Source organism: Lissotriton helveticus, chromosome 7, assembly GCF_964261635.1.
Source record: "Lissotriton helveticus chromosome 7, aLisHel1.1, whole genome shotgun sequence".
In the NCBI taxonomy this organism is placed as follows: Eukaryota; Metazoa; Chordata; class Amphibia; order Caudata; family Salamandridae; genus Lissotriton; species Lissotriton helveticus.
The window spans coordinates 171640099-171654743 of NC_136068.1; the positions used below are offsets into that span (position 1 = coordinate 171640099).

General features: G+C 42.1%; 1 protein-coding gene across 4 annotated transcripts in view; it reads left to right on the forward strand.

The window, feature by feature from the left end:
• The window catches only part of SULF2 (sulfatase 2), a 461118-nt gene that overhangs the window by 173116 nt on the left and 273357 nt on the right, over positions 1 to 14645 (forward strand). For all 4 annotated transcript variants that reach the window (XM_078651864.1, XM_078651862.1, XM_078651861.1 and 1 more), the window contains exon 3: positions 2728 to 2967. In XM_078651864.1, coding sequence (XP_078507990.1) covers positions 2728 to 2967 — 240 coding nt within the window. The remainder of the gene's footprint in view (positions 1 to 2727; positions 2968 to 14645) is intronic.

Here is a 14645-nt window from a genome sequence, read left to right on the forward strand (position 1 = left end):
GAGCTGGTACATGACTAATTGGAAAAAAAGTACTCTGATTACTTTTTACCTTGACGAGAGGCAATGTCATGTTTATGGATGAGAGTTGAGTGAAGGACTAGGAATTGGTGGTAAAGTCCACTCCGCTGGCAGAGTTCATAGAGTTTTGCCCACTCCGGTCTCCGCTTGGAGCACGGAGCTCAGCAAAAATACTGACAATCACCATGTGGCAGAGTTTTCCCCATGCACGACTCGCCTCAGTTAAGTTGGTGAGCGCGAGCAATAAAAAAAGAGTGCTAGACCTCCTTCCACCAAGATTTCACAACGCAAGCGGTCGCCGCAAGTTTCTACCACTTGTGTTGAGGAAGTTGCTGCTTGCATTGCGAAAGCCGCTGCTTGAGTAGGAAATCAACTCAAGCAACAGGCAGAAAGAGCGCCATCTGGCACACCGTATGGTGTTGTTCGCGCTATAAAACTTTGCAGCGCAAGACAAGCTCTAGGCACTAAAAAAACAGCATGAGCGGTGCAACGGACTGGAATTCCGCCGCTCACGTTAACCTGTGCGAGTTCTGCACACCTCGTAAAAAGGAAATGATGTTGGAAGACATTTCACCTCCTTATTGTCTCTGAATTCAACTCCTTCTGCAATGTCAGAGATGTTTCCATTATTAACAATTTATAAGTCAAAGTTAGATGGTTACAGAAAACCCTCAAAATTGTGGAGGAAGTGATAAATCATCCATTTGAGGATTATTTGGCAATGTAGGCTACTGGAGTCGAATTAGCTTGGTTATACTATCTATTACCGTCTTAATCTAAATTGAGCCTTAGCTTTGAATGAATGTTAAAAAGGGGCCAACACATGTTTGTGCCCAGCCTGGCCATTATCATCAGCTGACCACCTGATCCTGATAATAATCAATGAAGAAATACTTTCCAAGATGCCAGCATTCCAACGATATTATGATTTCATGCCACTGGTACAGACATTAATCAAGGAAGCTTATCCAAGAGCATTCTGCTCTTGATGATGGGAACTATGCCTTTTATCATAGACTATATATTTATTCCTTAATGAAGTCAGCCATAACATTTAGGGCATCTTCATGAACACCCCAACAATCCCAAAGCGGTTATTAATAAAAGTTAGCAGTCCCTTCAGAATTACAAAATCCACAGTACCGCCTCAGGTCCTCAGTTTTTCATCCAGATACTATCCCTGCGCAAAGCAAGCAACATGTCAAGGTGAAATAGTCCAAGAAACACATGCAAGAATTAGTAAGGAAACAAGGATTCCCATATCTGGTCCCCCGAAAACTTGTGGTTTCACTGTCTCCCCTAACCATCTGGTGTTGCCAATTCCCGCAGTATCAGTGATTCCTGGTTGAAAATTAGAGGGGATTTTTCCAGCCCATGTGGACCCCTTACTCTGTACTAGAGCTTAAGGTCCAGATCTACGACCCTTCCATTTTGCAAGTCGCAAATGTGCGTTGTTTTGCGACTCTCAAAATGGAATGTACAACAGTGTCTCAGACACTGTTTGCGATTCCCAATGGGGTCGCAAACAACCTGCCTCATTAATCTTCATGAAGCAGGCCGCAATTTGCGACCCCATTGGGGATGGCCAGCACTTACAGGGATGGTGGCCTGCTGGGGTCAGCAGACCACCATGTCTTTGACAGCTTTTTAAGTAAAGTAGTGTTTTTTAAAATGCTGCCTGTTTTCCTTAAAGGAAAACGGGATGCATTTAAAAAAGAAAAATTAAATGTTTTCTTTAATTTTTTAAGAGTAGGCAGTGGTTCGTTGGACTACTGCCTGCCATTAAAAAATATTTTCACTGCCAGTCACAAAGGGGGAAGGGGTCCCCAGGGGACTCCTTTCCGTTTGCGAGCGGCTTACCACCTTTTTGAAATAGGTGGTAAACTGGGAGTGTTTTGCAACCCCAATTGCGGTCACAAAACAATCGTACATAGGACTGCGACTCGCTATTAGAACGGGACGCCCTTGGCACGCCCCTTCCTAATAGTGAGAGGCGAATCCCTATTTTACGTGTCGGTAATACGTTACTAACTCTCAAAATAGGGTTTGTTCATTGTACAGACCTATTTTGCGGGAGCAAACAGGCCAATTTCCCATTTGCAACGGCAAAAAACAGTGGTACATCTGGCCCTAAGTGCTTTAAACATCAAAATTATATTTCTGAAATGTTTCAAAACCATGATTCTGTTGACAGACTTAAAAACGCTGTAAGTATATGTTGTATCATGTAATGCTCAACTGGTCAGCTCAACATATCAGTTCTAAATTTGATGGAAGGCGAGTGGATTTACATGTTAATTATTTAAAACGTGGGTGAAAAGTTTTAAACTCTACAGTGTATTTGAGTTTTTGAAGTGTGCTTGAGGCTGTTTGATAAGATCCAACCTGTTGTCCACAAGACCTAACCACAGGCTGTAGTCTGGTCAAACACAGTGATCTATTACAGCTGATGGAAGCAAGACTTGCCTGATTCAACACATCTCCCTGTCTGAGCCAGGCAGCAGCAGCCTTACTTCACTCATTCTGGCTAATTATATGTAAAGCCAATTTAGCTTAGGGAGGCAAACTTTGGACATCTCAGTTAGAAGTCCACATTTGCACATTCTTTAAAATTGTGGCCTATCGGTATTATGAGATTTCTACCTCACTACGAAAATGTGGAGTATGAGTGAAGCTAAAACACATCTCATTTACTTGGATGTTTTTCAGGTTCTATGCAGGTGATGAATAAGACCAGGAAGATCATGGAACAAGGGGGTACCCACTTCATTAATGCATTTGTGACGACGCCCATGTGTTGCCCATCGCGGTCTTCCATCTTGACCGGAAAATACGTGCACAACCACAACACGTACACCAACAACGAGAACTGCTCTTCTCCGTCGTGGCAGGCACAGCACGAGATACGTACCTTTGCCGTGCATCTGAATAACACAGGCTATAGAACAGGTAAGAGCAACAATGCATGTGATCACATTGTACAGGCCAAAGACTGACCAGATATACGTTATACTTCACTAGCTGCTGAGTGAGAAAAATGTACAAGGAAATAACACATTGAATCTGTGTGGGTCGTACTTAAACGTTTCACAATATGGAGGCTCTTTCATTCTCTTTATGCGCATTGGAAAATATAGGTTCATGCTCATTCTCAACTTCACTCTACTTTGAATGTTACATATATGTATGTGCTGAATATGCTTTTTCTCAATTTAATAAAGTATTATTCTTTTATTTATTTAAAATCGCAAATTTAAATAAACTTCAAGCTAATGTTACAACCTTTGGGAAAATATCTTCAACATGAATAACATTCAAACTTACACCTTGCCTAATTTGTACAGAATAATTGTGGGGGCCCAATGTTTTCTCAGAAGCCTGCGACCGGTGTATTGAATGTCAGCATGACGAATACCAAGGTTGCAAAGCCTAGATTTTGCCTCTTTGCTCCTTAACCCCTTGGGCGCGGCCGCGATTCTGCACCTATGCGGCACATTCCGATCGCGGGTGCGGTCATGTCGGCCGGGAGCCGTCATCAGCACACGAGCACTGTGTGCCATGACGGCTCCCGGCCATCATCAGCATAGAAGGGGTTAATCTTTAAGGATGCATTCCCTGCTCCTTTCTCTCACTCTTGTAGGTTCCTGGTTTATCCCACTGTTATAGATTTGTATCTTTTTCTTCCTCCTTCTTTCCCCCTAGTGAATTTTTCACTCTCTTGTTCGCTGTCAAAATTTGATGAATTAAAATTAGTGCCTGTCCCTGCAAAAAGTGCCTGTGGGTCCCACCTGCAACCACCATCTCAATTTACGCACTGGGGCAAATTTAATCCGTTCTGGTGGCAATATCCCCTTCTCCTTATTTACAAAGCTGTGTTAAGCTACCTTCTAAATGAGGCCCCTTTTAACGCTTCACTTAGCATGGAAGAGGCGTGTGAACACCCATTGCTTTTGTAATCTGCCCCCGATTTGCAAGGCTGGGGTAGCGCCAAAAACCAAGACCAGGGAATACCTGGTCGTAGACTGGTGATACAAGAAGAAAAAATTATTTTCTCCTCATATTTTACTTTTACCACGTGTGCTGCATTCTGCAGCACACATGGAAAGAGCAAATCGCCTTTCAAGATTGTTTATGTGCAGGAAGTTGTCCCTTACTGCTCATAAAAAATCACCCCTGCACTACAGGCACCCTTGCAACATGGCTCAAGGGTGCCTGTGCTGGCGCTAGGCAACTTTATTAGCACTAGCGGAAACACAGGGGTGCGCAGAATTTTGGAAATACTGTGCATCCCTGCTTTTTAAAGCTCAGCGTTTCCAATTTTGGCTTAACTCCGCGCTCTGACATTTTATTGTAAATATCCCCCTGGGTTTGCCTAGTTTATATTGTACAGCACTCTATGTTTAGATTCTGGAGCACAACGGACATTTCTGTGCCCCTTAGGTACAGTAGGGTCCCGCTGGCGTTGCAGGCACCTCTCAGCAGCTGCTGGCAGCAGGGCAAACTTCACTAGTATTTAAACTGAGGGCTAAGTTCACAAGGAATTTGCTGTGTGTAGGTGTGTATAACTCTTGCAGTATTCCCGACCTAGTATGCCAAGACTACTTTTGGCATACTCCTCGAACTGAGGAGTAAATCAGAAGTACTACAAGAGTAAGTATAGAAAAATCAGGCCCAAGTGTTTATGAGTATTGCATGTTCATGGTTGAGCAGGAGTCTGGATTTTCAGAAAACTACATATGCTCTATTGCATAAGGACCCCATTGTCCTTTATCACACTACTGTTTAAATCAGCTGTCAGTCCAAAATTTGTCGATTAAGGAACATCCTTCATTAAACCTCGGGGTACACCTTGACACTTTTGTCCATGTCATGAAATATTGTTTCAAAACCTATGTCTAGACTTCAGGGTAAACATTTTGTCCCAGGTTCATTAACACCTTGTACCAGGTGAATGTCATTAAAGTGGCACAAACGAGCGCAAAGTGTTGAATTGGGATGTACTTTCTGGAAAATAGCAGTGAAATAGCATAAAGTAGTGCTACGCCCTGCGTTGCGTTACTTTGCGTTAATGGGGCATCCGATGGATGGTACGTTGGTGTTCCAGGGCAACCCTCCATTGTTTGACATGAATGCATCAGTTAACTCCAGTGCATCATGTAAATCATAAATCATACGTTCTTATATAGCGCCTTATCACCGTAAGGTCTCAAGGCACTTGCTTTGGGAACCCGTCCTGGTTTTTCCCTGCGAGATTACCCCTACTGGGCATCCCCAAGGTGTAGACCAGGCATCCCATCGCGGTGGGGCCGTAGTGGAGATTAAGCAAGCTATTGCCCAGAGTTGCAGAGTGTGAACCCACGATTCGAGAATTATCGAGTCCGTGGACATTATGAGCTCAAGACCCTGCCGCGTCGGGAATTGAACCCTGATCCCGGATGTGACCTCTGCATCAGGGTCTGCCTCCTCTAACCGGTGAGCCACACTTCTCCACGACAGGATTCTGCAAAAAAGTATACAGCGTGGGCGGATGCGATAACTATCGCTTGGATTTCACGTAAAGCCATGTCAACTAAAGTCATGCAAAGCACGCCAGCCTAGTTTTATGTGGAATAACAGTATGAAATTAAAACAGCTGCAAACAATGGGTAAAATGAAATCTCATTATATTTTAATAAGTAAATTATGCAAAGGGCATACTTATAATGCAATTTCCCTTGGTCGGTAATCTGTGTGAATAAAATTTCACTCATTGGCATGACGTGAATACAAAACACAAGCGAGACACCAATGGCTCTGCCTTAATGCTGTGGCACAACACTAAATAACGTTTAGCATCACATAAACACTTCAATATTAGCATTTATCTTGGCTCAAGAAATAATCCATCTGCGAAGTATAATAAATACCACAGAGTGAAAAGTGTGGTTGCTTGCACAGCTTGGGGTATTTTTGTGTTGCCTTGCTTGAATCTTGTTAAATTTGACCCATAGTTTCATCGAAAACACATCCACAAGTGATGCCATATAAGGGGTTGTACTACTGAATACCGACCCTCAGAATATCTTGGTATAGGAATATTGCAGACAGAATATTGAAGTACAAAATGTAAAAAGGCAAGCATATATAGGGAGGTATAGATTTGCTATACTTATCTCCTTATCTATCTAACTTGAAGATATATATATCACCAAGTTACGTATGTGTGGAGTTAGGTATGGAACATCTAGGCTTACTTAGCAATCAATATTTATTTTTCAATATTCTGTCCACTGTTGTCGAGATTCAGGATGCACACCAGTGGTCTCTGAAGAATAATTCCACCAGGATGCGTAAATGCTGTCCAATAAGGAAATTTATTACCATAAGGAAGATCTCACCCATCCATATCCAAGCACCGTCTGATCAACGGTCAACCCTTCAACCCTCTTGACAGAAACCCTCTAAGGCATAGGGGCATAGCATATTCAGTGTCCGATGATTACACATTAGAACATGACATATACAGTGTTCCATCATGCGTAATCTGCTCAGGTACGTTACACCTCCCTTCCTCAAATGAACACAGCGGAGTAAGCAAGTGAAACCAAGCAACTATTACAACATGGACATAACGATTAAAACTATTTACATAGAATAAAATATGGTTGACACCTTGAAAGATAAAAGGTCTCATAAAAAATGGTCACAGAAATAACTTGTCCCATGCTCATTCAAACCTGAAGAAACTACGTCATTAAACATAGTCTTCCAAATACCCAGGTTTTTTCACAATTCTGTCGGATTTCCTTGTGATTACATTTTCTTCATTTTCCATTGACACATAACTACTCACCTCCATTTTGTCAGAAACATCAAACGTGTTTTTTAACTAATACGATGGTCTTTGGTCTTGATAGCTTTGTTAAATTTCTCAATAACGTGTATTGGCTTATAGAGTTTTTGCCCTTTACCACTCCCTGTAGGACGTTTTATCACCAACAAATCCCATACTGCAACCTCTGTTTTCTTTAGCGCTTTCCTCTCATAATTTTTTTTCTTCCTGTTCTTGATCTTTTCCACTTCTCTGTCCCTGTTCTTGATCTTTTCCACTTCTCTGTCCTACCAGTTTTTCTCAACACTCCCTTTTCCTAACTCAACCTCGTATATGTTGAACCAATGAAGCTCTGCATAGGTGTTGGGAAGCCTTTCTCAAAACAGTTCAACAGGAGTTTCCCTAGTTGTACTATGGGGTGTGGATCTATACATTTCAATTTTCTTTTCTCCAGTTCAATGAACTAGATTTAAATAACCCAATGGTTTACTTGAGAACTTTATTCAACCATGTTTTTTTTTATTTTCGTCTGTTGTGCATTTGCTTATAAGCAGTAGGAAGTATACCTGTCACATGTTATGTTTTTCTGGAGCTTCTGAACTTTATTTCCACAACTATTATAAGACCTGCTAAATGTCTCATGCAACAGAAATGAAACTGAAAACTGTCACATTAACTCACTCTGGTTTTCCTGCTTGTGGACCGTGGGTGTCAAATGCAAGCTGTCTTCTTAGTCATTTTGTCTGACTTCCTTTCCGCCCACGAATATAAATGACATTTAAATTGCAGCTGGTTCACAGGCTTCACTTGTTTATTCCGTTCTGACTAAAAGGAGTGAACTGCCTGAGAGACCATCTGATAGGCAGAGTGTAACCATCCTAGACATTTCATTTGCTCCTGCTTCAGCAAAGCTTCCTGGTTATTTTTTGTTTTTGTTTGACATAACACTGCCCTAAGCAGGCAGTTTGTTGTGTGCAAGAATATCATTGACAAAAATATTGCCTGACTAAACAACATGTCCTAAAACGTATTGTTCTATTGGGTGTAGATTTTCTATAAATCCAGAGTGGGATATTTTTGTAAAACCAATATTTAGGATTAGATTTAGTGTGGGGGGTTAGAGGAGAACCATGTGCACAAACTACCAGGGAAATAAACATGTACCAGGTCAGTTTTGACTTTCCCACCTACTGATGTGAAATAACTAGACCCAGGAGAAATTTCAATTGCGCAGCCATAATTAATGGAATTTTTGGAATTTTGGGTTTGCTCCACACCATTATGCTATGTAGCTGCAAAGCAATAGAGTGGGAACAAAGCAAATTACCAGAACATGAGTGGCTGGTGTTTTTGCTCTTTTTTGTGCAAAATGCATCCTTGTGTCAAAGAAGGTGCCGAATCACCGATTTGCATTTTCTCAAAATTACATGTAATTTCATGAAATCCAGTTATGCGAATTTCAAACACCCCTAGTGGAGTGAAATTTCAATTACATCAGGGTAGTTTGCGTTATTTTGGAAAATGTGCATTGTGTTTTTTATGGGAAATTCATGGCATTTTGCCCTGTCGTGTAATTCCACCGCAGGGATAAAGGAACACTGCAAATGACCAGAAAGTGAGAGGCTGTTGTTCACAGCACTTGTTCTTTTGGTACTCATTTTTAATGCACAACACGTTCTCGTGTCTACGCTTTTCACACTATTATAAACTGCTAAATGCCATTTAATGCAATTTTGCATATTTTTGCAAAATGTTCATATGACTATGCTAAAGCAACTTTCACGAATTTCACACATCCACAGAATTAATGTGCATTAATGTTCTTTGCAACCATTATATGCCACAGTGTTCTCCTAACCACACAGTCCTGGTAACACAATTTCCACTCAATAACACCAGGAGAAAACTGTGCAGCCAAAAAACCTGGACCAAATGCAATTGGCGAGGAACCAGGCACGGACATCATTCATGCTTGATTATATAGCTGGAAATAAAGTTTTCATAAAATAATATACACTTAACAAGGAAAGCTATATTCAAATTTGTAAGCATGCTCCAGGACATCTTTTAGTGCTGCTAAACCACTAAAACTCAGTACCAAAAACAGATCAACCTCAAAACTCAGAAGACTTTGTAACCTGCACTTACCTTTTACTATAAATGGCTTTTAGTCTGTCATGCATTTCGCATGAAATGCATGAATTGCATGAAACAGGGTTACATATAAGCCCCTTGTCTTCACAATATAAAAACACTGAGCCAGATATACTAAGATTAGAAATAGCTTTTTCCAAATTGCGATTTTTTTTGTGAATTGCAATTAAGAAATTGCTACTCCAAATGTCTGTTCAACCCACCTCATGAATATTAATGAGAGAGGTCACAATTTGTAACACTTTTAAGAAATGACAGCCATCAGAGGTATGGTGGCCTGCTGAGGTCAGCAGACCACCATTTCTGTGTGCAACCCATTTTCCTTAAAAGAAAACGGGATACTTAAAACAAAAAAGAAAAGTGCAAGTTTTAGTAGGCAGTGGTCTATAGGAGGTGGCGAAATATTATTGTTTTGAAGCTGAAATTCGGAGTCAAAACATTAATGCATACCACTGCGATTTGGCATTTGAAAGGAACGCCTTAAACACGCCCATTTGAAATTCCAAATCGCAAACACAATTTGCGATTCTGGAAAATTGCAGCTTGGTGTTTGTATATAGAAAGAGCATTTTTGCGGTCGCAAATGGTCCTATTCTGAGAATCAGGACGTTTGCAACCGCAAAAGTGCTTGGTACATCTGGCCCACTGTTTCTTCAGAGGACACAGTAATGATGTTTCATAGTACTACACTCTCTTGTACGCAAATCAGATTTGATTCCTTGTCCAGTTTCTTTTTATGTGGAGCATGTGTCATTTTACTCAAGTCTTCATGAAACTGCAGTTAGCTTAACCTGCATGTCAAGTTTCTTGAATTATTATTTTATGCTATTTGGGGTTTTAATTCAGAGTGAACAGATCATCAGGTGGCAGTGGAGTGCTTTACAGAGAAATAGGATAGGTAGCCAACATGGGGGATAGAGAGACATGGATGTGTGTTTACAGTGAGAGCTCAGGACAATGAAGAGGGGAGAGGAGTTGGTCTAACGACTAGGGCGGTCGACTTTGAGTCTGGGGAACTGGGTTTGAGTCTCTGCAATGACTCTGAACATCCTGTGATTCAGGGCAAATCACATACCCCCAGATGCATCAAGCACCCATTTTGCGATTCCTTATTAGCGAAAAATAAGGATTCGCTAATAAGGAATAGCAAAATGCTATGCATGAAGATCTCTCTTAAAAAATAGCGATTTCTTAAGATTCCCTAATTGCGACTCGCAAATTGCGAGTCGCAATTAAGGAATACCTCCCCATTCATTTCTATGGGCCTAGAGGCTCATAGGAATGAATGGGAAGACAATCTCAATTTGCGATTCTCAATTGGAGAATCGCAAATTAAGATTGCAATTTCAAGGGTGCCAGGGTATCAAAAGGAAACCCTGTTGCACCCCTGAAATCTGCATATGGGTACATCTTGCACACACACATGCCCTAATGGCATGTTTGTGTGTAAAATGGAACTTTGAAAAATGCACTTTAGTGCATTTTTCAAAGTTTTTGCAAATTACCATGAAGTTCAACTTCATGGTAATTTGCGCCCCCTATTAGCGAAATCGCTATTTTTTTTACTTTAATGCATTGCATTTAAGGAATCTCAATTTGAGATTCCTTAAATGCAATGGCAATTTAAGTAATCGCAATTTTGCGATTTCTTAAATTGCGATTTTTGTATTTGGGCTGATGCATCCCAAATGCAAAAATAACGGTTGCAAAGAGGCAGATTCTGAGAATCTGCCCCTTTGCGAGCGGATTTTAGCTTGATGCATCTGGGTCTTAATCTCCCCGTGCCTAACAAAAAAATGAATGTGTCCTCATGTAATGCAACTGGTGCTATGTAAAGCGCTCTGATACCTGATTCGGGTCAAGTTTGCGCTATATAAAACTCTGTAAAAAAAAATGAAGACATAACACAGAAATATTGTTTAGTGATGAGGGGAGGGAAGGGATACAGTCTTAGATTGCAGGAAGATTGTGACAAGTTGGGGTTTGAGACCTTTTACTGAATTGCATTATGCAAGAAAGAAGTGTGAGGTCTGGAGAAGGTCACTCTTAAGTCTTTGAAATAATGCAGAGAATGTTTGATGATGTCTGCATTCTTTGTGAGTATTTTTCTTTTCTGTCCTGAACCATTTAAGACCCAGGATCTATGCTATTACAGAGACGCCAAGCATCTTATTTTGCATGTCCTCCACAAATGATTGGGGGGGAGCAGTTAATGCCTTAACTGCGGAGGCAATTCCGCCGCGGTGCAGGGCGTTCCATTAAGTGGGCGGGCCGCGTTGGCCAACGGACGTGCGCAGCACTACCGAGGTAGTGCTCACGACGGCCGCTGGCCGACAGGCGAACTTAAAGATTTAATAGGTCTCTTAAGACAGAGTTGTTTTAAAGCATGGGCTGAGTTGGTAATTGCCCAGGGTCCCCACCTTCCAGTGTGCCACCTCTGTTTATTTCTGTATATCAACCTCCCTCCTATGTGCTTACCTCTAACTCTGTTTCTCTTTGCCCAGGGTCAACTTTATGATTGTTGGGGCCCAGGGCAAGACCTATAGGCTTGAATTATCAGAAAATGGGTAATAAAATTCAAAGATGTTCGAAATAGGGCCACTCAATAGGCCTTGCCTAGGACCCCAAAAATTCTTATGGAAACACTGACTGCAGGTTGAGAAGCTTTATTTATTTATTTATTTATTTATTTCAAAGGTTTTATATAGCGCTGCTGGACCCAAGAGTATCAGAGCGCTTTACATGGAGGTGAGAATCAACGAATGTTTGTGCGAGAAATAGAGAAACAAAAAGCAAAATATACGTAATGGAAGCAAATATACATAATATAGCAAATTACATAATGAAAGTGTAGTCTGTAGAGCTTGCGTTATTTACCCCAGTATTTGTTGAGAAGAAGTACTTTGAGTTCTTTTTTGAAGAGAGAGTAAGAGGGGTTGCAGCGAAGATCTTTGGGGAGAGAGTTCCAAATTGTAGGAGCATTGCCAGAGAAAGCACGGGATTGGGTCTTTTGACATTTGAGTCTAGGAGGGATAAGGACAAGGGAGTTTGTGCTTCTCAGGGACCTGGAGCATCCTGCTTTGTGTAGTTTATTTGAAAGGTAAGAAGGTGTGTTTTGGTGGAGAGCCTTGTGTGTGATGCAAGCGATCTTATAGGTGGATCTTCCTTCAATTGGGAGCCAATTGAGGATCTTGAGGGTAGGGGAGATGTGATCAAATTTTTTACAGTCGGAGATGAGTCTTGCAGCTAGATTTAGGACAGATTTGATCGGCGCAAGATGGATTTTAGATGTGCCGGCCAGAGTTGCGTTACCATAGTCGATCCTAGAAAGGACAAGCGATTGTACAACAAGCTTGTATATGATAGATCGTTTGAGAACCCATATTGCGGAGTCTCTACATTTATTCACTGATGGATGAGATAACATTATTTGTGATGAATGCCACTCAGCTGATATAGCATTAATTGTGATTTCATAGTACCAAAGTCAGAGAAAAATGTTTGAGAATCAGGCCTCAAAATGGGAAGCTAGCAAGTTGCGGGAGCCACAAGCTTTGACCAAACATGAAGATGTGCCAAAATGTGTGGTATCCCTCATTTCATTGCATGCACACCAAAACACTTAATAAATGATGTATCTAATCATAGTATCTAGGCCCCAAGGTAGAAGTTTGACCTTTTTTCTCATGGGACGCATCCAAAACCAAAAGTCTCTGTCTTTACCATGATGGAGGAAAACACCTATAAGTAAGGCCATCACCAAGAGATTAAAAGGAGACTTACTTAACCTATAGGTGTAATGTAACCACACTGTAATCTTAATCACTGCAGTGACTGCAAACGTCTCCTACCCTCTTAAAGGAAGCTAGACAAGAGTTCTGATCACAGATGCTTTGTGCAGGCAAATCATGGCAGGGAAACAGAAATCCGGCCTTTTAAATAAAAAAATTCAGTGTATCCCCGCCTGCCAAACATCGGAACCTCCACACAAAGGTTTTGTTTGCAGAGTCTAAGGGGTACCACAATGGTCAAAGACAGACCACTGATGAGGATGGGAGGTGTAGGAGCTAGACTTGTGACAAGGAAGAGTAGGACTCTGTGCAATGAATATTACTTTTAATAATTTGGAGCAAAGCCACTATATCCCTTTTCATCCTCACATTGCTTATTTTATGAGGCTATACCAATCAGTTTCAAGTCCAAAACTGACAACCCGCAGCATCAACCCCATCAAACAAGCACAGCACATGGACTCTAGAGAGAGAACTTAGGGCCTCATTTAGATAGCGGTTGGTCAGACCGCTGACCGATATTGCGGCAGTCAGGAGACATCCCGACAAACAATCGACGGTCTGACCGCCACATTAGGATCCCCAGAGGCATAGCAGAGGCTAAATTAGATAATCACTAACTACTTTATTTGTGGTAGTGTGGTTGAGCAGTTAGGTTTATCAAGTGCAAGACTGTACACAGAGATCCAATTGTGGATAGAATTGGAAATCGTTACAGGTTTTTATTTTCTTTCATAACAGTTCAGTATATATTGAAATCACTTCTGATTACTTTTGCGTTACTTTTTGGGTACATCGATTACTCGGGGTGATATGCCTAGATATCACACCATGGATCCTACAAAACACAGGTAAGTAAGACAGTTTTACGTATTAAGCACAGTTAGTTTTGTTTCATACAAAACAGGTTGACACTTAGAACATTTTCAGAGGAAAAACCACAACATGGATTCCTATGGGAAAGAAGGTTGTTATCAGTTTGTAGGTAAGTAAATGACCTGCAAGAACAGTGGTTTGGGGAAAGAATCAAGGTTGCCCAAGGGTCAAGGACACACTTGAGTTGCACCACCAATGGCACTGGGGCGGCCGGGTGCAGAGTGCAGAGGCCCAATGTTAGCCAATGGGGCTAGTGGGGCCTTCTCTGAAGCACACGAGCAGGCCACTCAGTTGGGGGAGCACAGCTCCTGGGTTGAAGATCAGCACTGCAGGGGACAACAATCAGCACAGGAGCTGCACCACCAGTGGCATGGAGGCGGCGGATGCCGAGTGCCAAGGAGACGTCGGGAGCCCTGTGGATTCCAAAGGAGATCTCCGGTTCGGAGGATATGGTGCAAGCTCTGTGAATGAGGTTTCCTGAGGGCGACCACTGGCAGGAAAGGTAAGTTAGATTGTTGAGGAATGCTTGGACACTGTCGGTTGGGCTGCCCAAGGCCATGGGGCATGGGGCATGGGGTGCTGGGGTGTCTTTAGTCTTTGGTTTTTCTTATCAGCTCTGGTCGTGGTTGGGGGACCACTCAGGTTGAGGCTGCAGGACTCGGGCAGAAGGTTGAGCAGGTCAGGGATCACTGAATCCCAGGTCAGGATCGCTAGGGAGACCTCCTCATGGTGACCTCCTCATGGTATTGGGACCACTCATAATTGGGCCGTGGGCATTGGGTGTAGAGTGGTGCAGAACCGCTGAGCCGCCTGCATCCAGGCTCTGTGGTGGAGTCTTTAGTTGAGCAAATCCAGTGCTCACGGGAGACAGAGTCATTTTGGTGAAGCCAGGGCAGGTCCTCCGGGTTCTGAATGGCTGATGGGCATGCCGGGGTTTCACTGGTTGCAGGTCGAAGTCGGGATAGGCCGGTAGGGCTGGGGCAAAAGCAGTTGGA